Genomic DNA, 24,994 nt, shown 5'->3' on the forward strand with positions numbered 1-24,994 from the left:
ATGATGAAAGATCCACAAGCTTGAGAGCTTGTGTCCTGATGTCAAGACGGTGAGAGGCAATAATGCCAGGGCAGTTCTGTTCCCAGGACCTAGTTGCGATCATCGTACAATACCAGATCGCGAGGAGGAGGAAAACCATCATAGTTGCATCTGCTTATATACCCTATGATTCTTTGTATCCTTTACCGACGCAAGAACTGAGGAATCGGGAAGCGTATGGATAATCAAGTGGCTTCAAACTCTGAATAAGTTGCGATCTGAATGCTCAACCAATTTGGGGTAGCAGCATATGCAATTCAAGAGGTGAGAAGGTATTTGATTTCATCATTTCAGCCCAGGTCTCATGACTGCAAACCTAAGGTGCGACCCTATGTTCGTGGGACCGAGAAGAAGCGAAATAATTGACCTAACAATCTGCACTTCAAAGTTGTTAGAGTTGACTACACACTGACGGGTGCTAGACAAGGTTTCATTGTTTGATCACCGATACCTAGAATTCAATCTGACTATTGCGGGCAAACAGTCTGCAGTACAAAAACGGAACCCTAAGAAAACATACTGGACAAAGTTCAATGCACTTGTTGCAATAAAGTGCAGAACCCTAGGCGACGAAAGACTCCTTTGGTGCTGGAAGATCAGTTGGAAGCTCTGAACTGCAGACTTTTAGAGTGCTTTGAAGAGGCTTGTCCTACTTCTCGAGGCCAAAGCGGTAAAACGATTCCTTGGTGGAACCGGGAACTGCAAAAACTCAGGAAACCAGCCAGGCTTGCGAGCTTTGCGTGCTTGTGAAAGCAATAAGAACGAAGACTGGTTAACTTCCGTAACTCAAAGCGTGAATATTGGAGGCTCGTTAGGTGTTCGAAATGAGACTCCTTTAAGCAACTGGAAGGTGAAACAGAGACTTCAAGGCTGTATAGAGTCCTTTAAAGGGATGAGTTGGACTCTCTTAGAAAACCCCATGGTACTTTCATGAACTCAATACTGAAATCAGTACTCATCCTCATGAAGTCCACCATCCGGGAGAACTGATGAGAGAAGTGTAAGAGGAAGAGTTGACGGTTCTTGCAATTCCTTCAATAAGTAAATATTGCAAGGTGAATTGGAACACTGCAAAAGTGGTTGTTACCTATGAAAAGGTGAGAGCTGTCATACTGTCTTTTGAATATTTCAAAGCACCTTCCATGGATAGCATCTATCCAGCAATGCTTAAGGAAGGCATGAAGAACTTAGAGCGATTGCTAAGAAATATTTTTCTAGCATATCTTGCTTTAGGCTATGCGCCTACCTTTTGGCGGAAGGTTAAGGTTGTCTTCATACCGAAGCACGGAAAGATGTTTATTCAAATCCAAAGAACTTCAGGGAGATCAGCTTGACTTTAATCTTGCTGAAAGGCTTGGAGAGACTGATTGCAAACCAACATGCTTACCAGTGTGGAATATCTTGTGAGTTTTATTCATTTTGGTTACAAACATAGAGGATGCAATTCTGAAGGGTGGGTACGCGTTGGGGTGTTCGTGAACATTGAAGGGGCGTTTGACTCTGCGCCTTTTTAAAACCTGTGTTATGTCGATCGACTCACTACTATGCGAAGGCAAGATCAGGCATGGACTTCCAATAAATCCAAATAAAACCACAATGGTATTATTTACAAAAAGGAGGAAACTGAATGGTCTTTACCTTCCAGAGATGAGGGGTACAACCCTTCAACTCTCCGACGAAGTAAAATATCTCGGAGTTACTCTAGATAAGAAGCTTTTTTGGAACAGGTTTTTCAAGCTGAAGTATATACGATGCTAATGGCGGTGGGTGATTGACGAATGGTTGAAAGGCAGGAGCATCGCAATGCGCTGTGACAGCCAGGGTGCATTGCGCATTGCGTTGAGTAGTCCATTGATCATCTCGAAAATCGTTCAGGAATGCAGAAGTCGTTTGATTTCTATCTCTAGATTCAATACGGTGGAACTGCTCTGGGTACCTAGTCTCTGTGATGCCTAAACTAAAATTCTTGATGCTTTAGCAAAAGGGGCTTCAATCTCCCACATGCCAGGGACCAGTAATTGGAGTATCTGTAGCATTGGTTAAGGCACTCTTCATAAACGGGGAACATGACAGCCGGCAGAGCCTAAATACTGCTACGCACACCAAACTTTGGAGGAACAGTTCGATCTTGCCGGACTACAAGAGTCAGCGATGAAAACGCTGAGGAAAGCATACGATGGGACACAAAACGCCATCATCAGCCTACCAGTAGAAATAGCACTCAAACAGGGAGAGTGAGAATAGGCTGGGTTATGTGTCGCCTTAAGGAACAGGTGGCGTTGAAAGCCATATATATATTTTAAATTACGTTTAAGAATGATGCAAGTTCTTGGGTTTTTGCAAGATGAGCCCCAAATGATCTGCATGGTTCCCCTTGTAGACCACAAATTTACAACCCGGTACATCCAAAGCTTCTGAGTCAGCACTGTTCATATATTATCTTTGAAATTACTGCAGATGCAGCTTTTTGTGTGGTGGAGTTTTACCTGGGCAATTTTATGCTAGCTATTGACTCCGTTAGAGTTTAAAGCTCTTCTTCATTGTCGGAGTATCACCCCAATCCTCCTTCGTGGTGGCGCATTCCTGTATGCCGCTGCCCATCCTAAACCCTAGTCGATCTCCTCTTTAGAGGACAGTAGTCTTCTTTCCTGCTTAATCCAGCTTTTGTAGCCTCTATGGGCTTCGCGATTCGGCGGAGATTCCTTCGGGGGCCTCAATAGGTTGTTCACCCGATGTTTCTTCCGAGGTATCTTTCTCCGGTTTCTCCCTTTGCACAGGAATATTGCCAAATTAAAAGTTGATATGGCAACTTCGACGTTTTATTACCTCCAGGGATCAGTCATCCACCCCGATTGTAAGGAGTCTATCTTTCCATTTGCATTTGAAGATTCTCCATAATCGCACATGGAGATCCTCATTTTGAGCAATCAGGAAGCCCATAAAATCTTCTGTCTTTACTACAGCGGCTTTAGGAAGAAACAGTGTCACCATGTGTGCTCCAGGTATATCATTCCCAGCACATGTTGACAGTTTTGTCCCTTCCCCGCTTGGCAAATAAGGGACTATAGTCCTAAGCAACTCCGCAGTGCCCTGCATTGCACAGTCCCCCAAGGTGTGGCCTGATTGAAAGCGTATTCCGATGAACAAAGCTTCGCACTCAATCTATTGCACGTCTGCCTGATGACAAAATCTTCGATAGTTCCCTGCTTGTTATGAGTGACTATTCAGATTCACAGGATTCAACCGATCCCTACTGAGGTTCGGGTTTGGGTTTTTCGGGAGTATTCCCCTCTTTTGGGCTAATCTCCGCTGCTTCCCACTTTCTTGGCTCAGATAGAGGCGGCTTATGTCGGTCCTGAGCCTTCTTAAGGGCCTTTTTTGGTTTTAGGCATGCCTTCAAATAACGCTGCGCCACTAAGGTCTGTCTCTTTCCGGACGTTTATTGATCTCAGACGTGCTTTTTCGGGCAGTGGCCTTTGTTGGTTGTAGTCCTCGCAGTATGCTATGGTTGACCTTGACCCCCAAACTTCTCTCTTTTGGGTGTAATCCCCTAGCTCTCGGTGTTTAGGAGATGGTCCTCCGCCTGGTTGGCCGGCATGCGTGCGGCACGCTTGTATGGTTCTGATGCTACCAGGTAGAACCGCCTTTAAGGACGAATTTCTTTTAAATTCGAAAAAATCCTATCCATTTATATATGTATGTATACCATTGCACCATATTTTATTTGTTAGTATGATATTCTAGACGGGGTTGAAATACAAATTAGCCTTTACAATCAGCTTTAATTTCATGCATATCATAAAAGTTTGCAACATATGTACGTAAGTAGTTTACATTTGAATTTGAAAGATACAAATATTTGCACAGATGCTTACAACACGCTAAGGTGAATGATTGGCGGATGGGATTAAATGTATGTGTGACACAATCTTTTATCTAAAATAAAAAATGTAAACAGACAATTAAAACAAATTGAGAAACAAGTCCCATTAGAATGGGATTAGTTTGCCTACAAACAAAGGCATCTTCCAAGAGAAAAAATGTATCTTGAAAATAAAATCTGATGGATTTCGTTCATACGTACCTGCATGTGCACATATCTGACAAGGTCATTCAACAGATATGCCCTGGTATGGTACACATTCAGGAGTAATGCAGTTACTTGATAGTGTGCATTTCAACAATGAATTTTCTTGACACCTTGCAAAGCTTATCTATAGAGAACTGTACAAGTTGAAGGTCTTATCAGCTCCACGGGGGTCGTCAGTGCGATTTTTCTGTTCTTACCTGTCGCATGTAAAACAAAAACAATGAATAATGTCTTATTACGGTAATTATTGTAGAACTACACTGCATGTAAAAAGTATTAGCAGTTGAGTTGCGTCGGTGGAAAATTTAGGATATCTTATCTCTTTTCTAAGATATTCCAGGGATCTTCATTGTTTACTATGCTTCGGAAAGATGAAGATGATTATATGTCTTAAATGTTGACTGAACCTTTATTTCACATCTGTTAAGCAGGAAGAGGGGAGGACAAGTAATGCAGCTTTTCAAAAATATATCTTTTTTTGTGAACCTATATGTCATAACTGGTAAATCACCCTTTTCTCAACCTTAACGCCAAGATCATGGACCAAGTTCCGGCTGCCGTTTGAACTTGGTTTGACCTAGCCCATCATAGCTGATGTTTTCACAAGTGTTGACTAATTACCGGAGTCGCGATCTATTGGAGCAGGGTAAGCGCGGTACTCAAGAATCTTTTGGTTGAAGAACGGCAGGTTGTCAACTTTGGTTTCCATTGCCTTTACATTCTACACCTACAAACTGCTATACATGGAAACATACTCGTTATCAGCATTTAATTTGGGTGTTAATTGTTATCTCATGGAAGGTAAGCAAACTGGGTGGATGGGTGTTGACATCGTCGGGTAGCTCGTGATAGACAAGAAGGTATTATCTACTCACTTACAGTATCTATTCTATTTTGTGTACCCTCAATAAAATTTGCATAGGTGTTGTTATCGCAAATTGTATTGTATTACCAGCGGTGCGGTAGCGTTTGGCATGCCGACTAGAAAAAAGTTGATAAAAGACAGCTAACGGTTGCACTGTTATGGATATCACTTCTTATCGCGCCAAGAAGGTGAAAGGATGTCTTGGAAGTGTTTTGGTACGTTGAACTGATTTTTTAGTACTAAGTGAAGTGAAATAAGTGCTGATTAAATTATATTTTTTATCAAAACTATTCCTGTTTCCCTTTTTTAAAGAAGCTACCTTCCTTCCCTTCCAAAAAGATAATAAAATTTTTGATAGTAATTCCTTATTCTTCAACAGTCGTCCTGTCGTTCGTAGGAGTTTTGGTGATTGTTCGACCATCTGAAGCATGGTTTGAGCAATGTAGCCATAACATCAACTTAAATGCTGGGAGTTCAATGTATATAAATTCGCCCGGTTATCCAGGTAGATATCCTTCAGGAAGTTCTTGTCGATATGTGATAACAGCACCAATTGATCAGGAAATCAACGTTCAATGTAGTATTGCACTGGATAAGGTAAGTTTTACGTAAATGACTCTCAAAATGGTATTAAATTATACAGGCCTGAGGAAGTCCTTTCACATATATAAATGTTGCCTGCAGTCCTGAATAGAACGTTTACAAACACAGCTTATTTTAGGATTTGAAATCTTGGAAAAACTGTTCAAATAATTTCTCTGAATAACGTGGTCCATGAATTCGGGTTTTCCACTTCTTTCCAAATCATTGGATGATAGCTCCAGACCCTTTTAGATTTTGGTCGGTATCCTGGATTATATTTATATTTTAGGCGATATTGCCCTATAATAAGGGAAGCTACGTATACCCATATACACTGCATTTCCTCTGAAAAATTACGGTTCTATGATGTCTGATAGACATCTCCTTGATCTCGTTGCACTGGGTTCGAATTCCAGTTCGCCAGGAATTGTTGTCTTCATCATTGTGCTGTCACGCTGCTGTTGGCTTATCATTTGTACAGCATTGAGTTTGATGATAGCAAGACGAAAGAACAGTCACATTGAAAGTCAAATAGGATGAAAAAAAGTGTAATAGGACAAAAAGACTGCGTGGATGCCCTGTACCTCATATGGGAGTTAATCCAGTTGGATCAGGGCCTTCAAGTGTGTTAGAACACTTCATGCTAGACAGTAAAGATACACTACGGTCGACTGTAGGAAGCAATGTGGTCAGCACTGCGCTCGCCCGGGATTATTACCTCGGTTTGACTCAGGTACTCATTCACACATTGAGTCAACTGGTATCCGATACAAATTCGAGTGCCACCAGTGCGATTTGAACCACGACGTTCCATATGACAGCCTTGTACTCTAACCACTCAGCCGGACACAAAAAAAAGGGAGCATCTATTTCTGAAAAAGGGTGAAGCTTACAAGTACTTCCGACTGACTAATTTGCGCAAGATCTGCATAACATTAGGTATCTCTGGTGATTTTCCGTATCTATTTTGATTTATTTTACCATCAAGTGTTTTTGTGTTCGAAATGTCGGTTTCCGTTGTTGCAAGCTAAAATAATTGTGATTTATTGAACCGTTTCTTTTTGTAAACTGAAAAAGTAAAAAAAAAAAAATACCAAAAATTCTATAAATTGCACTCGTAATTGCGATGTCCTTGTCTCCACCGATTTACGTGGCTTAAGTTGACAAGATTCCGTCAAGGAGTTGATTGCATCCCAATCTTACAGGCGTATCAGCAGGAATTTAGTCCTGAGTTCACTATCCACATGATGGCAAACCAAACCAGTTGGGAAGCAACTAATTTCCACTGTTTGTGACTCACAGACCCTTCAGCCTTGAGCAAGCAAAACTATGTGATTTGGAAAGCCAAATCATCAGGCGCTGCCTCACCCCTGAAGTGTCTATAAAGGGGCATTTGCTCTCCAAATCCATAAACACCTGGATGAGTGGTTAGTGCGCTGGTCTTTAGTAGGAATATTTCGGTTCAAATCTGACTGGTGGCAAAGTGGTTTGCATCCTGACTGTATAGGTACCTGAGTCATCATGGGCCAGCACATTGCTGACCATATTGCCCCCTACAGTGTACTGTAATCCTCTAAAGTACCAGTACGTTCTTGAATGAAGTACTCTAATACACTTCAAGGCCCTGATCCAATTGAATTGTCGCGCATTATTATTATTATAAACACGACTGTGGACTGATAAAGAACAGCAAGCTCAATCGAGTGATAACCCATGCCATCTGTATCTCAAAAAGACGGCTGGACGCTACCATATTATATTCAGAAGGGTACTCCACTTTCCGGTGTGACAGGAACCGGGATCTTGTTTGTCTAAGGTTCTAATTGCAATAAAAAGTATAATCCGGACCGAACCCCTCTTCTCCTTCACTGGCTCTTGTGTGTAGCTTTTCGTGTCTCCCCGCCTAATTTCTACCCCTTCAGTGCATCTTGTATATACGTCCCCTGTGCTTGCCTTTCTCACCTGTTCGACGCCATATCTCTGTATTTTTGTGCATATCTCCGCATGTCAAAACTGATGCTTACCATTCCCTACTTGAATTTAAAGCGGAGGTCCCCCGTTCAAACTCCAAAACTGCTGGTAAATCTTTAAGTTCAACTTCCGCAAAACGAACTATAATGGTCAGCTTGAGCGTCAATCAACTGGGATCACGTATTATACAACTTGCCCTGTGATCAAGCTCTTAGCACCTTTTACATATCCTGTCTGATATCCTCCCCTGTTATGTCAGTTCTTCTCCTACTTATCTGCATTATTACCGAACTTGGTTCACCACAGAGATCCGTGTAACATCCGGTTTTGTGAAATATAGATCTACTGCTTCCGACCTTTTGGTCCTTACCAACTTCGTTGCTAAATGCTTTAATTCTCGACAGGAGGTACATACTGTTTACACTGATTTCTCCAAAGACTTTGATACCGTGGACCATAATATTGTCCTCTCCAAACTCTCTCTATTTAACCTCCCCTGCACCTCAATCTTCCCTTGGCTATCGCTCATACCATTCCTACAGTGTTTCTTTCCATGGTTACTCATCCCATTCTTTCTCTCCTTCCTGTGGTGCCCCCCAAGGATCTATATTTGGCCCCCTACTTTTCCTATTTTCTATCAATTACTTCGCCCCCATCATCACCTGCGTATTTGCTTTATGCAGACGACTTTAAATTATGTGACTTTGTTTCGTCTCCGCTGGACCGCTTTCTTGATACTTTGGTCTGTTGCTCAGTTAACAAGTTAACATTAAACGTCAGTAAACGCCATTCGATGTGCGTATTCGTTTAAAACCTCGCCCATAATCCTTTTCCTATTTTCGTGGTGGACTACCCCTTTCACTAACCTGACCTTAATTCAAGACTGTAATATTCCATGACAAAGTTCGTTGCAATTCCCGCTTCGTTGACATCATTAATCGAGCTTCCAAAGTGTCTGGTCTTATCCTACGTTCTTCCTCCCACTTTACCTCAATCTAGCCCTTCGTAATGCTTCTCAACTCCCTTGGGAGAAATACCCTTGAATATTGCTGTGTAGTCTAGACCCCCTTCTGCAGCCGTGATTGTCGTGCTCTTGAAGCTGTACAATGCAAATTTACCCGGACCTTCTTCTTCCCTGGATGGTCTGCCCCTCAAAATCCCTTGCCCTCAACGCCGCATCTTTCTTGATGTATGCATCCTTTTCAAACTCTGTAATTGCCTGATGGATTACTCTGTCCGTTTTGCATCTCGTAGTTCACGTAGTGCGGACATTTTTGAAGTCCTCATCGCGGAGGTGCTACTTTCATTTCCCGGTCTTGTAACGTCACTCAGCTTGGCTCCTGTGTCTTTGTCTCTTTCCTAAGCCGGCTGAAAATATTCTAGATTTTGTTCAGGAAATTAAGGAACTCCTGAGGCGGTTTTGTTCTGAACATAATTTATTTCAATGTTTTATTTATACGAGGGAGCAAATACAATCTTGTAACCCCTCTAGACTGCTTCTAGGGCAGAGGTGAGGCAGTGTCTGATTAGTTGTCGTGAAAAAGACTAGGTAAGATCATAATAAACGTCCAACGATTCTTTGACAAGAGGGATCAGCCTGTATGTCCACCGATCCTTTTCTGATTGATCCCAAAGCTCCTCCATCTATTCACCGAGCTCTTCCTTGTTTCCGGTGTGTAATAAAGATGAGATTTGAAGTCACATTGAATATGCTCGTCATCTCATTTGCCACGACATCAATTGCCATCATTCTTGAGAATACGAACGCAGCCCTATCTGAGAGGGCTTTGAAGGCAAAACATATCCTTGCAGCTCTAATCCTGCATATCGCACTCAGCCTATGCGTATTGCATGATATTTAAAATGCCCATCCCCATATTGAGGCTGCATACAGAAAAATCGAACTCACCACTCTGGTACTACGTAACCAGGCCCTCCTTCGGTTCGCATCATCCCTGCCATAGTCATATTCGACGAGGATGCCTTATCGCAAGCAGACTGAACATGTTGCCTAAAACTTGCCTTAGTGTCTATCATCAAGTCCGAGTATTTGATGGCCGGAAGTGATGATGCGATTACCAATTTTAATACAGGTGTAATTTCGCTTATGGTGTTTGACAATTTTTGGCTCTTTTTCTCTGCAAGTGAAAGTCCAGCACTCTCCAACCAGGTCAGCATTGATTGCTTCGCTAAAGTATAACTCAGCGTCTTCGAGGTATTTTGCGACTACATTGCTTCTTTCGGAATCCGAATATTGAAATTACTTCAAGGCAAGAGACAATGTACACCTGGATCCCGTCAGGGATATCTCACCAAAGCCATCTTTGTGCTATCGTTCATTTCTAAAGACTTCCGTTTTAAGACCCAATTGGCGAATTCAATGCAGTCTTTATGTGCAGCACACCAACACTTCACATGCACACACCACACGATATTTGCTGGTACTACCCTCCCTTCAATGGCGTTCTCGGTTAAGTCAGTAACTAATTTTACGATATCAGTGGTGGATCCAGTTTTACGGGAACCATACTGCCGATGTGAAAGGCATTCTTGGCTCTTAACAAAGGATACTTCTATTAGAGATTACCTCCTCTAACATTTCCTCAAAGTCTGAAAAATATAGGGCTCTATTGGAAGATGGTTCACCTGGAGCCTTGCTAACCTTAGGCAACAGTAATGGCTTCTGTCGCTTCCACGATCCAGAAAATATCCCTCGGATATGCACGCTTTGAAGAAATCTGTGGAAATTTGGGTCTTGATTTTACGAGGAGCCTAAGTCTTTTATTCGATATGCCGGCTAGACTCCACGCTTTACTGTCTTCTATTCTGCCACAGATCTCCTGCACTTCGTCGATGGTTACTGCAGGAATTATCATCACATTCAGAGGTAGCTGGAATCTATTACTGCCACTCTCTTGCTGGAGGAATAATCCTTGGATGATTCTTAACAAGAGAGGAAGGGCACTTGATCCATGGAAATTAACAACTTCCGAATGGGTTTACGTGCGCTTAAAATAATCCGTCGTGGCCCGCTTGATGGCCAGCTTGAGATTTTTGCGGGTATTCTTATAGATATGCTCTTTTCGCCCCTGGTCGATCCCAACCACCGCCCTCTGAGCCATTGGTCTGGCCACCAAACCAAACGTTGATACGTTGATCGAAGACTGGCTAGTTCACTATTTTATCACCAGTTTAGCTTTCTATTGGCGAATATGCATCTCCTTGGCACAGAAGGGTTACATGTCGATGCATTGTGCCAACGGAGAGGCTCTTTCCATGGGACTAACTGCCTTAGTAGGCTATTCCAACCGTGCTTCTATGAAGGTTTGCTCAACCAATGCTTTTTGGACTTTAGGTCATCACTGAGGATGTAGTTTTTGCCAATGAACCAGGATATTCCAAACGCGGGCAAAGGTCAAGTCCACCATTAAGACAGACCCCTTTTAAGTGCTTGTATTACCCTCTTTGACCAGGACTACATCCAACTATGCAAAAGCCTCTAACAGACTTCGTTACTTTGCGTTATTTTCCTTTCTTCCCTATTAGAGTGCCCACACATTAAGGTCATCGGAAATTACTTTTAAGCTTCAACTCCTTGCATTGAGGACAAGGTTGTCTGATATCTCAGCAAATGCGCACGTTGATATCGCTTCTCAACCAGTCGAGTCTGTCGCTCCTACATTGCTGTCAAGGTATCTATTAGACTTACATATGACGATAACTTCCAGCTCGGTCGCATAATAAACTTCATTTTCTCATTACAGTCAACGTCTTTCTAAATTCAGGACATTTTCCACTTCGATGGCGCCGGTACATACCTTCGTAAAGTGTCTATTCGAAAGTGTCTGATTCAAAATTTCCGGCCGATGGCGATTTCTGCGCTATCTACATTGGTAGTGACTTGCATTCTGGCAATTTGAGTAATACCAGAGGTTTCAGTTCCTTCACATTAAATTGCTCTTTCAATGTAGTGCAGCTTCTTCCTTTGGATGTCACTTTGTCGAGGACCTTGTAGTATATATCGATTTCATTGTTTTTGGTTCGTACCGTAACATTTTTCTCAATAGAGTTCTTAACTTGGTTACGAGGATCATCAGGTTTGGCAAAGATTTTTTTAAACTTGAGGTCGCCCTTCTGATCCCTCGAATCGTGCTGATATTTCCACCAAATATTTCAGTTCATTTCAGTTGTATCTCGGCATATCGACCCTCCTAGAGGTAACAATTGTCTGTGAGCGAATTTCCCGATATTTGCTCTCTTCTTCGTCTTTTTGTTAAGGACCTTGGTCCATCCACTCTCTACTGGTCCTTCAGTAAGTCGGACAGCTGAACTATTTTCACGACTAGCTTCATCAAAGGTAGTGCCTCCGTGTGAAGACTCTGTTCCAAATGGGTTTCGGCCAAGTTACTTCTTTTACACATGTTTGCTGTCTTTGGCAATGATGGAGATCGAGGAATTGAGGAGCTTCTCCAGAATGCGGCGGATGTAGAAACTGTCATTTTTCACCTTCCTCAATGGTATTCTTAATAAGGGCCTACTTTTCGTGAACACCAGCTTCCGCAAAATTAAATAACTTTTGGCCTTTTTTACCTCGGTGACCATGTTATCCATCACCGAGGCACAGTAATCGTGGAATATCGACATACGGGGACTTGGAGGGATTCGAACCCACGGACTATAAGTTTCCTCTTTCTTTATTCAGTCTTCAGCCTTTTCACATCAGTCTTAAGGGAGGGGACTACAGGGGTTGGAAAGCGATCACTTGTTCCAAGAAGAAACCTTTTTGGAAGATACTTATTACATGAAAAGTTCTTCTATAAAAAGTTAGGAAATATGACTGGTTTGACATACTGGATTTCTTCTCAAAATGTTGGATCATTGTTTGGTATGCACACAGTTCGTAAAACAGAGTTTGTCAATATTGGAATACTTTATTTGGTTTATTCCTCCCTACAAAGTGCTTGATTTATCCAAGCTTTATGCGGAGACAAGATTTGAACAGCTTGTGGGGTTTGACTAAATGTTTATATTTTGATATTCTAATCTAAGTTTATTTTGACGGTTGTTTTTACTATTTATTTATGATCAGTTTCTACTACAGATACATGATCAGTTCTTGCTATAGTAATGATAGAGGCTCATCAGAGTTAGCTGGGAGGGATATCTTGAGTGACGTTTCCAAAGGACTGCGCCATATGCAAGCTGAACTTTAAGAGGAATTCTGCAGCGAGATTTCCAATCAGGGTAGAGGGAGAAGCAATGTATTGCAGGGTTATGACCTAGTACTTTTTAACGAGGAATCAAAGATTGTCTGTAGTAACGGAGCGGGAGTATTTTCCGAGACGCACAGCGTGGAGTTTTACGGTCTTTCAGGATACACCATATAGCTGACCTGTCCATAATTGGGGCTTAATTTGAACTCCAAACGTAACATATTTACTCTAATCGATGCCAAGCGTTAACGGTTGGTATGCGACCTAGGCTAGTGGGGCAGTGCAAAGTTACGAAGGGGGAAGCAGACTTGCCAAGCAGAGCTTCGCTCTTAATAGCGTCTCAGTGGGCGTAGTCGGCATCCCTCTGGAGACTATCAATGCTGGAATCAACCCATATAACTTGGTAGCCACTGACTTTAGATGGCAGAGGTTTACCACCTGCGCTCAGGTGAGGAAGATGTGGGCCTCGTAGGGTTGTATCCGATGACGAGAATTCACACTCTACACTGACCTCTAGGGGGCATGTGGTTGGATTCATCATAACGCACAATTCACGTTCTTAAAGTTGTGAAGAAGTAGGAGATAACATCAGATATTTCCACTGCAAATATTTCCACTGCAATTGTCCAACTCAAGCCAGAACCAATCTGCGGACACTAGATGAATAATCCCTTGAGGCCTCAAATAATCCGTGGTTGTACGATGAAGAGCTGTTACGTGAATGACAAAGGTTGATTCTGTAGATCTAAGCCGGCTAGGTCCTATTCACCTTTCCACAATGCTATTGGGCGCTTCGCATCGGCCGACCAGTTTTTCTCATCATGAGGTTGAGATGCAATTGCGACCCCATTCGAAAGTCTCCGACCTCTAGGTTAGAACAATTTCTAGATAGTAGCGAAAGTTTTTAATTCCATTTAATAGCTTTCGTAGGCACTTTAATTCCTGCGACAAACTTTCAAAGTGGTAGACCGAATTTTGTTCTGCTTTTGTAGATTTTCTGGTTTAGCTGCCATATGTCAACCATTAGTTATCAGTCAATAGCACCACGAGAGAATCAGAGATAAAACCATTTGGTATTTAGAATGGAATTCTGAATTGATATCATAGTATTTTACTTTAGGTTTTCTTTTATAGAGTTTAAACGTAAGTCATTTACAGTGCTTTCTTCGCCTGATAACTTATCCAAACTTTCAAGAACGGGAAGCTGTGATTGGTTTGTATGGCGATGGTTAACCAGAGGACGTGCCACCTTAAGTCAACAGCGCTAGCTTCTTGCTTCACCGAGAAGGCGAAAGGGATCCTTTCGCCAAGTAGGTTTCGAACAAGTCCTTAAACATGTTTGGTCTTGACTTAACTGCCAGCTTAAGAGGACTCCCGTATGTTGTCGCGGCCCGTTGTTTTGTTATCTCCAATTCTGCTACAAATCTTCAGTAGATCTTTGCACGTTACTGTAGATGTCATTTTCGCATCGTAGGGTCTATAGAAACCATTTTTGTTCCTGCCCCTCTGAACGAATAACCCCGTAAAAATCTTCAGAAGAAAATCAGAATGTGATTTGTGAAGACGAATGAATTTTGAGTCTGAAAGGCCTTCTTACAACCTTATATCAGCCCCTGCACAGAGTTTTCTAAAGCAGTTCCTCTGGGATGGTAGTATATTTACCTTGAGGTTCCCGTCATTTTTTTTCAGGCGCGATTTTTAATCTCCTGGTCAGTCCTGCATACTGTTTTCTGCCCCTCATCTTATTCCATCAGGGTCTCCTTCTAGGAAATGTGCACCATGCCGGCATTGACGAGTAGCCTGCCGTACTCTCTCTATATTAAGGGCTCCCTCCAATGTTATCTCTGATTTGATGGGCTGCTACAGACAAACATATTTCCACAAATAGTTATTCATCCATTGCTTTTGCTGATGAGGCTCCAGCCTTCCAGCAGGTACTCACCTGCACCACTAAAGGCAATGCTCCTTTACATTTGTTAGTGAACACCATTCAGTCGCCATGTATTGCACTCATTGGTAATGACTTTTGGTCTCCGAACGTTCACCTTTGAGGCTAACCTATTCGGCGTTTCCTCGAACTTAGCGAATGTTAGGCTTGGAATAATAGTATATCTATAAACATATATGCCACCTATTTTCTCCAACAGATGCTAGTGGGGAGTTCACTTATTATGGTAATATCATTATCATCAACGGCACAGCGACCGGTATCCGGTCTAGGCCTACCTCAATAAGGAACTCCAGACATCCCGGTTTTGTGCGAAGGTTCACCAATTCGATATCCCTGAAAGCTGTTTGGCATCCTGACCTACGCTATCGCTCCATCTCAGCCAGGGTCTACATCGTCTTCTTTTTCTACCATAGACTTTCCGGGCTGGATCATTGTGGTAATATACGCCTCGGATATCTTGGTACTTTTGCGAAAGCAGATCCTGGGTCATCCTGTACCATAATGGCTAATCTGGATTTGAATCAACCTCATTTTTCTTTTTGAATGCAAGAGAGTTGCTGCCTCCAGCAAAGTACCTGCAACACAGGCCTTCCTTTTTCGTAAAGTACGTTTCCTAAGGTGACTGACGATCCATCCAGTACAGGCTTTTCCCGTGTCAAGGAGCTTATGGAACAGCTCCGTTTGTCTTCGTCTATGGACCACTATAAAATTTCTAGGGCTGAAAGTAAATATTTTGGGCAGATTCAGAAGTTTGAACCGTTTCAATAAGGTAATGAAAATTTCTGCCAGAGATGTAACCTCTTCGAGATCTTTGCGAAGAATGGAGTTCTCAAGTTTGCACGTACCACGACATTCTCAGCGAGCAAAGCTTTTTTTCAAGTAGTTACCTTGCTGTCATTGTACTTCTTCGACTTCTGCATGAAGTCTCCTCTTTGGTTCCCCAGGACCCTGTTGTCATTTTCGTCAAGGTTTGCCAGATTCGGATGGGTTCCCATTTTTATATAAATAAACATCCGCAGGAGACATATTAGACAACGGCTTCAGGGGGAATATTCATCTGATGACGTTTTTCTCAACTTTTTTTTGACTCGATTTTGGTCTACCTATTCGTTTGAATATCGACTTTCGACACTACTTCCTCATCCACCGAGGTTTTACGACTCTTCCTCACAGTACGTGATTCGACTTTTTGTTTCTTTTTTTACACCTCTTGGTTCGCCTTAGTGCATGTATAACCGTGAGCCTGCGCTTAGATGTCACCTGTGTTGGCTACATTACCATCAAGAGAGGATAGTTGTTGGGATTTCCTTCGGTTTTTTTTGTTACTTCCGTGATGCACTATATGACAGCCTTATTATTCTCATCATATTCGAAATTGCACGTTGCTCAGACAACTCAGTAATTTTGTTTCAAAACCAAATGAAGAGTGACCCTACCAAATCATAACTTCGTTAGCACCTCTCTTGCTAACCTAATCCAGGAGACTATTCCAAATCTACTGCTGACCGTGAAGTGGTCGATCTGATTGCTCGTACGGTGTCAGTCTGTTGAATCCCAACTGACCTTGTAGCTGTGTTCGGACAATGTGCCGCTAATGACGAGGCGGTGGAAGTTGCAGAAATCCACGAACCTCTCACCATTATCACAAGTCCGAGCAAAATGTTGTCAGATTCCACCTTGGTATTCAGATCATCCATCACGATTAGAATGTCACCTTTAGGGAGCCTCCCCCGAACTGCTTTTAACTGCTCGTAGAAAGCATCTTTCTCCACTATATTGGAAGTCTCCGTTGGTGCATAGCACTTTAAAGTTGTGATGCTCCTTAAGCTGGACCGGAATCTTGCGGTCAGAAGTCTGTCAAACTTCCAGAGCGCGCCTTGTGATAGCCGTCAGAAGCAATCCGAAAACGGACTCGTGTCTTTCCGGAGTATAAAAGGACATTGTCGGAAGAGGGAGAGGAGTACTCTCCAAAGCTTTACAATTTTACTTCGATTAGTCCTAGAATGTCGAACTTATATGGTAGGAATTCTCGAGCAAGTTGGAGAAAGTGAGCATTCTGAGGACCCTTGCTACCGTTGTCGAGGAGCGTGCGCACTTCCAGAAACCACAGTCTGGTTCAAACCATGGAGAAATACACCATTGTGCATACTTGCTCGATGGTTTCTGGAATAAGCACGTATTCTGAATGGTGTATTTCTGCGTGGTTTGGACGAGACTGTACGAGGTTACCAGGATATCTAGGAAAGGCGTAAGGGATTTAGGTACTACTCCTGCAGCTGACAATATTATATGAACTACAACCCCTTTCGCGCCATGCCAAATTTCTTTGATTTTTCGAGACATTGGTTCATAGTTCACTTTCTTCTCCACTTATTTCCGTTCAGTGTTGCTATTATGGAGAAGAACACTAGTTATATACGCAGAACGACCCGTCTTGTCAACTAACAGCGCGTCAGGTTTGTTGTATGGTATGCGGCCATCAATTAGAACTTGTCGGTTCCAACACATGCTGAAATCAGAACCATTATTGAGACCACTTCATCCGCTGCATATGCTAACCTGCTGTAGTGGCCGCCACTGATTGTGATAAAACAACTACAGCAGGTAGAGCCTAAACGTCAAACCCTCCCCCCAGATTAGTGGTTTCGACGCCGTGCTGTCCATTTCGGAAACACAACCCAGTCACCAAGTCAGACGACTCCTGCTGAGTAACTGCACCATACCTTGAGTTTCTCCTTCCCCCATTTTTGGTTTAGCATTTTATACCTAATTCACCTACCCCTTGAAACACTGTGGTGGTGAGCACACAGTCAGACTGAAGCTATCCATCCCTGCTCCTTTCACAACCGGGCTTGGGACCAGCTAGGGGCGGAGTTTATTATTTTAGATAATATTTTATTATTTATGCCGAACTACCAGCCCTGGACCTAAATTAAAATTTCAATTTTCTAGGGAGCCAACTCTTGTGGAACTGAATACTTCTACGTCAGCACAGAGGGAGATACGGATCTCACGGACAGCGAGTACTTTTGCGGAAGCGGCTATGTGCAAAGAAAATCCCTATTCCGAACCGTCACCATAGCCTACACGTCATCTAGTACATCAGCTGGAGGATCTTTTAGTTGTTTAGTACAAAGTAATCCGCAACCATGTGATTGTGGTTGGTCAACAACGACAAGAATTGTAGGTGGCACCGAGGCCCAAGTTAATGAGTTCCCACTTATGGCCGCCATAATCTACATACCTCAACGATTGCCTTTTTGTGGTGCCACAATAAGTAAGTATTTTTTTTTATTTTATTTTAATTTGGTTTAGGATTAGGTAGGAGATCTACGTGCCCTGAGAGTGAAAGATTTTACTGAGCTACGACTGAGACTTTTTGCAATCAGCACCTCATATTTATATGCGGAAGATCCTGCATCAACTCAAAACCTTCGTTTTACAATGGAATCGACTATTCCTCATCAGGCAGGACCAATTGGAATTTGGTCCCCTTGACGTAATTGCATACTCTTTGGTAACAGCCTAAGATGGAGCGATGTCGTAGGCCAGGACGCCAGACAGCTTTTAGGGATATCAAATTGGTGGACCTCGGTGCAAAAATGTGATGTCTGGAGTTCCTTATTGAGGCAGGCCTAGACCGGATACCAGTTTTTGCGCCGTTGATGATGATTTGGTAACAGCCCCTAGTATGTTATCAGCAGTTCAGAACACCACTGAAAAAGAATATCAAATTTCCTTCAATTTAGGTAGCTCTCTGCCCTGTATAATACTCTCGAGAATTTTGAAGGTTGCCCTCTTTGCCTACAGAAAAATCTAAATCAGTCTCAGAAACACCTGTAGAGATGCCCTTGGGCATGTCGTCATTGCCCCCTGTGATATAGACTTGTCAGTTTATATAACTGGTTGCTGTGCTGAACTCAGTTTCGCGTGCTCAGATTTCCGTCCCATAGGTGATACTATTGTAGTGTGTATCCATTGCAACCATTTTCGGGGTAAATCCCAATTTTTTCCCCGCTATGCCCCTTTTTTATCGAAGGTGCGAATTTTTGAAAAACGCTGGCACATATGTTATCCCCGCGTGTGGGATTTTTATCCAATAAAACTACCTCTTAACTCCTGTCCTCTTTCCTGTGAAACCACCGCGAATTATTATGTCACGGGGTGGACATGACCTCTTCCTTCGCATGTCGATTGACTTTCTTGTCTCTTCCGCCTCTTTCAACCTGAATGGTATCCACCCCACCCAATGTCTCCTCTATAATCTTCCTTTCCTATTCGTATCTAGGATAATATAAGAAGACATGCTTCAGGTCCAACATCGTTGCAGCTGGGACAGCTAGGTGAGTTGTCTAGTTTAAGCCGAAACCGGTATCCACCATATCCCGTGAGAAACTGTGCGAGATCATAGTTTACCTCATAGATCTTTTTCCGCCCTTTGCCACCGTTGTTGCCTCGACAACGACTCTTCTTTTTCGGCGTTTTTCACGGGCGGATCAAAGCACGAACCGCCATCGTGTCGACCAAAATGTCGAGAGACATCATTCCAGCTACGGTTTAGGCCGCTAGAGCACACTCGTTAGGGGGTCTTCCTATAAATTGCGCCCATCTTTTAATTATTGTATGTGGTATGCAGTGCAGTTCCCAAACTGCGCTGGGGAGGGCGGTGTATAGTTCTCCACTTTAGCTACAAGCGACCCACGGGTGCAATGGGAGTCCTCAACATTTGGCCTCATCCTTGCCATTCTTGTGAGCAGTCTTTTCCTTACGCCACTTCGTGACAATGTTCAATTAGAGATCGAGGCATAAAATTTGCGATGCTACCTGACCTTTGAATCTTGCAATTGCAGCCCTATAGGAGGTTTTGCATGGAGTTGTATTCACCTATACCTAGAGTTGTTTCAAGCAGTCCCTCTTGCTTCGCTGTGTTTCCAGCTTGAGGTTCCTTCGAGCGACCCTATAGTGATTGAGGTCATTCTGAATCAACCTGATATTCCTGCCACATTTAGGGCCTTTTTGAAACTCACGGTCCAGGCCAAGCATGCATTTGAGATCCTTGTCCCATTTCCAGCCAATGAGATCCTTTTTCCCCAAATCGTCTACATCGGTCAAACATACCAACTGCATTTGTGCACGCCTTCGCGAGATGTCAATGCAAGAGACATTTGACGCAGCTCTTCAAAGGGATTCTGCTCCTTAAGGTGTTAGGCTACCAATCCAATACGGATTTTCCCAACATCCAGTAGCTTCCACGATGCCTCTGATATTAGTCGGATGGTCGCCGTCGTTTGCTTCCCTACGTCTTTCTGAAGCTTGTAATAGGAGGTGCCTCCTGCAAGTGGTTCAACTTGAACTGCTATCCAAAGGCAGTGCAGATTTCTGCATTAGAAGTGACCGCGTCTAAGTTCTTGTACTGTACAGCATTTGAGCATGCAAGATAGGAAGTAATTTTAGGCCGCGGCTTTTTTCTCTTCAGACTTTTTCAGATCCAGCATGAGATCCCTCTTTCGGTTCTTTCAGATCCTGCAGACATTTGAAATCAGGACAAGCTTTCATCTTTCCAAGTGTGTATATCTTCTTAGGATATACTATCACCGCATGAAATAGTTATCTCCGTGGGACGAATCCTCATTTTTCCCTCCTTCTTTTTAGGTCTTTTTGGCTTGGTTCAATCGGCGCATGCTTCTAACTTGAACATCGGCTCCTTGGACGGCGTTCGTGTTTTATTTTTCAGCCATCCGAAACTTTGAACTCCCTCATTAAAATGGGCGACATGCCCTTTTCTTTTTGGAAACCTCTTGGTTTCCTTCCTTTTCCCAAGCCCTCCTTCCTCTAGCCATCCACAAGCATACGGTTAGAAATCACTTGCGTTGACTGCGCTTCCGCGCTCCTGCGCTTTCCGCCAAGCAAAGTGAAGGGTAACTCTTTGAGATGGTAATTTACTTCCTCAGCTTTTTCTTCAGAGTGATCTCCATTCTTTTTTCCGCATATTTCGGGATATTTATGAAGCTTCTTAAGCTCAGATCGCTTACTGTTTTGAATCTTGATGCTAACATGGTTCATCATCCCGCTTATCTTATCCACTGCAGAGCTGACGCGTTGAAACCAGTGACAGACCAGCGCCGCAATTGGTGATAGTCTGTTGGAGATGATTCCCTCCATTATCTTCCTCATTGTATCCAGTAATCAGAACGGACGATATGGTACTAAATCTCTAAGTGGATTACAGGGTTTGCTAAGCAACTCCATCTTTCGCTTTTTCTACTGGGCAGGGAGCACTCCTCATTTTAGGCCTGCCTCAAAAATGTGGGCGAAAAGGTTAGGCCTAGACTTCACCCTGCTCAAAGCTGTAAAGGATACTATCTAAACCTGGGGTCTTATTGTCGCTATCTAAAGAGGTAGTTTTCACTATGAAAACCAGGCGCGCCTCTCCAGAAATGCGATACTTACCCGACAAAAATACAGCTCCAAGTCCCGGCAACACCCTTTCTTCCTATTTGGGCATGACTGTCATTATGTCATCTGGACTCGAAGATTTGTATGCGGAGAAGCTGCTTATAGACCAGTCGAATTTATACTTGGTAATTAACCAAGACTTGGGTTACATGCCCTCGAAACACGGACTAGATTCTAAGTCCTCCTCTCTTGGGGGGAGGTGCGCACGCACTACCAGCTCGCGGGTCTCACTAGAAGATTACGTCCAACTTTTTAAAAAAGGATGGGCTCCTATATTTTATGGCCAAATTCGCTGGTGCTGTTGTTCTAGCAATAGTTCAGGCAGTCTCGATAGCCGACTTGCACCTTCTCAGGCAGTGCAGTCACTGCAGGAGGTATTGAAGATCTCCCTGGTCAACTTCCTTAATTAGGAAAAATCTTCATGCTACCATGGTGGTTTTTGCCTTTTTTTGCAGCACAGTCTTTCCAGGCTATTTCGAATGCCTTTGCAGAGCCCCAACCATTGACTACAGTTCGTCTGTCTTGTCAATATTGCCAATCCTTCTGGAATCTCTGAAAGGATTGGAGACCTCTACATCGAGACTTAGATCGAAAAGTATCCAATTGTGATCTGAGAAAGATGTCTCGTCAGACACTCTCCAATTCTCCACTCTGAAAGTCCCATTTCCTGTTGTCAACGGCAGCTACAGTTCTCCGAGCTAGGGAAATGGAAGTTTGGAGTGCTTTCCCTGTTACACATCGATAGGTTTCTGTTGATAGTAAAGTCAAGAGATACTCTTTCGTTCAGAGATAAACTCGTTCTCGGACTACGGACGCTGGCTACAAAGTAGGCTTCCGCACAGTCGCTTTTCATCACAGTGATCTTGTTAGACTCTCATTTTCGTTCACCTGGGCTCCTAAGCAGAATGCAAAGACCGAAGAGCGATCAAAGGGGGATGACGGAATGGGGGTTGATTTGCAACCCTGGATTCAAATTAGAGAAAATCTTTGGACCGAGGGCATTTGGTCATTTTCCGCAGCTCCACCTCGTTAACTGGAGGTATTACCAATTACGACCTGCACCATCATTCGTCTTCCGCTGTTTTGGTGGTGAGGAAACAGAGTGGCAACGATTTCTCTTCTTTGCAGTCTTTAACCCTGTTAGCTCCACCCAATGGGTTTATGTCGGCATCTTCGCACAACTGTTTGAAGCAATTCCTTTTACTTTTGCTTCCGGGCATATTTCTTGTACTACTCTCGAATTAGCCGGGTTTTCTTCTATTTGTTTTTTTATTGGGGTACCAAACAGAATGCTACTATCATCCACTATTGGAAAAGACTCAAAAAATGGGTCTGGAGAAATAGATGTATTCCATCTTCCCTATTCTCTGTAAAAATATCTTACCTTCCCTTCTCTATCCTCAATCAGAAATTCTTAAAAGCATTTTCCTCTTCTGCCTTTTCCCCGTTCAGAAGAGGGTCGTCTTGTTCGGTTGCACCATTTCTCTTGGTCTTGAGTCTGACGTGGATCGAGTCGAGGCGGTTTCAAATCAGCATCAAGTATATCAAGCCAACGTTCTTTTGGAAAGCCTCTTGGTCTTTCCTCATCGACTTCGATTCGCTGACCATTATTGGCAAGTGAGTTTGCATCTGCGGGAATTACATGTCCACATCATGAATACGCCTTGGTCAATTTCTCTACAATCTATACAACCCTATATCGATCCCGGGTGTCCCCATTTCTGATGCGAGTGCGTTACCCCACGGGTCCAACACAACATTTACGCCTCCATTGCCACAAGGCGACGTTCATTGTCTTTTACAGTCTGCTAACATCGGAAAACTCTGAGGAGCTTCCTTCACATGAATGGGATGTTATTGACTCTATAGTTGATGCAGCATTTGTGGCTTTTAATTGCCTCCAGGAATGGGTCATCCAACCCGATCGTGAGAAGTTACCCTTTGCTTTCTTGTTTGCTTTTTAATACTCTCCACAGAAGAGGCCCTCATTTTGGAAGACTACCAGGTACATGATCTTCTCCGCCTCTATGGCTACAGCGTCGGAAAGGTGGACTTTCGTCATGTGTGCCCCTGATATATCATCTCCAGCATATGTCGACAGTTCTGCTCCAATCCACTCTCCCGACTTAGGGATTATGGCCCTCAACTGTTGCATCGCAACCTCCTCCGGACAATTTACCAGCATCAGGCCTGGTCCAAAATGAATGCCACAGAACACAATCTTGGCAGTCCATCCCTTGCATAATTGCCCGACGCCGGGTTTCCTGGCTGCTACTGCTCTAAATTTTGAATTTGCTGTTCCTCTCGACTTTGGATCTGATGTTGAAAGTTAAATTTATTCCTGATCCTTATTTAGGGACTTTTCCGATTGCAGGCCTTCTTTCGAATAATGAAAACTTCATTTAGCGCTTGACCCACTAAGGTTTATTTCATTTCGGAGGTCTGATATGTTAACCTTAGACTTGCTAAACCTTACTTGGTCGCGATCTTCACGGCTGGTCGGCATTGACCTTGGCTCCGCTACCTCACTTCCCTACTTCTAATGACTTTGTCGCTATCACCTGGTCATCAGGAGCGAAAACGTGCCTCCGCACGTTATGGATCAAGTGTATGCGGTATGAAGTGCCACCTCTTTGTTGGTGCCGTAAATCCCAAAATATTGAGGTTGGGAGGTCCACCATACGATAGCCCCTTGTAGCGCGGTAAGGCCCAGCTTACTTACTGAGCCGAATGGGTATCAGTGAGTCTTGGTTCATTGTTGTATAGTACTCTGGGTTGGGGGGGAGTATTTTCGACTAGTCTAGAGCCCTCACTTTTTCTTAATAAAAAGATCACGTCGTGTAGATTATGGCTACCACCACGCACTAACAGTCTTGGCAGACAAAAGGTCTGACAGTTGGAGAGCCACATATCAACCTTTGGACAGCGATAGTTTGGCTCCTTGTGGTTAATATACATATTTTAGAATTTTTTCGAATCATCCAATATACGTATTACCTTTCTCTTTTCAGTTAGCCATCGGGCCCTTGTGACAGCTGCTCATTGTTTTGGGAATTACAACACCGCAACACAACTGGCCGCTTTGGTCGGCGAACATGACATGAAGACAGGTGAATATGCATAGACCATAGACCCATGTTCCAAAATGTAAAAATCCTTCCTTTTCGTAATTCAGGTGCTGAGACACGTTATACAGCGCTTCATCCAGTGCAATCTATTCGCGTGCATGAATATTATGACCCTTCAACAAACCAGAATGACATTGCTCTGGTTTTCACGCAAACGAATATTGAATGGTCTCGAGGTGTTGGGCCAGCATGTCTGCCGTTCCTTTACTCGTCAGTATATTTTTTGGATATTGGCAGTAATTGCAAACAAATAGGATCTTGAGAAAGATACTAATATAACTTGAATACAAATTAATTCCAGATATGCTACTTTCGACGGTTTGGATGTGGAAATCGCAGGCTGGGGCACGACATCTTATGGTGGACCTACCTCAACTGTTCTTATGAAGGCTACAACAACAGTAGCGAGCAATTCCAACTGTCAATCTGTGATATCAGGCCTAACTTCTTCACAAATGTGTACATATTCACCTCCACAGGATTCATGCCAGTACGATTCTGGTGGTCCATTGATAAGGCGTTTCCAGCGACTTTTTATTGTTGGCATAATCAGTTACGGCCAAGGATGTGGAGCGACTGCACCTGCTGTCAATACTCGTGTCACTTCATATCTAGATTGGATACAGAACAATGTTGGCGAAACCTTGTGTCGGAAAAATTGAGAATTGTATCTTTTTATAATAAAAATTATTGTTGGTA

The 24,994-nt window shown here is 43.1% G+C and overlaps 1 protein-coding gene across 1 annotated transcript; it reads left to right on the plus strand.

The window, feature by feature from the left end:
- The first annotated feature begins 5,062 nt into the window (after positions 1-5,062).
- Positions 5,063-24,994, plus strand: LOC119654495 (venom serine protease-like). Its single transcript, XM_038059919.1, has 6 exons — positions 5,063-5,209; positions 5,374-5,591; positions 17,664-17,988; positions 24,179-24,277; positions 24,343-24,505; positions 24,597-24,994. The coding sequence occupies exons 1-6, from the start codon at positions 5,191-5,193 to the stop codon at positions 24,955-24,957; spliced, it is 1,185 nt and encodes a 394-aa protein (XP_037915847.1). The 5' UTR covers positions 5,063-5,190; the 3' UTR covers positions 24,958-24,994.

This window comes from Hermetia illucens, chromosome 4 (genome assembly GCF_905115235.1).
Source record: "Hermetia illucens chromosome 4, iHerIll2.2.curated.20191125, whole genome shotgun sequence".
Taxonomy (NCBI): domain Eukaryota; kingdom Metazoa; phylum Arthropoda; class Insecta; order Diptera; family Stratiomyidae; genus Hermetia; species Hermetia illucens.

Coding starts and splice junctions, on each gene's coding strand:
- LOC119654495 (XM_038059919.1), top strand. Junction 17,989..24,178: donor TTTTTGTGGTGCCACAATAA/GTAAGTATTTTT, acceptor TTCTCTTTTCAG/TTAGCCATCGGGCCCTTGTG. Junction 24,506..24,596: donor TGTCTGCCGTTCCTTTACTC/GTCAGTATATTT, acceptor AATTAATTCCAG/ATATGCTACTTTCGACGGTT.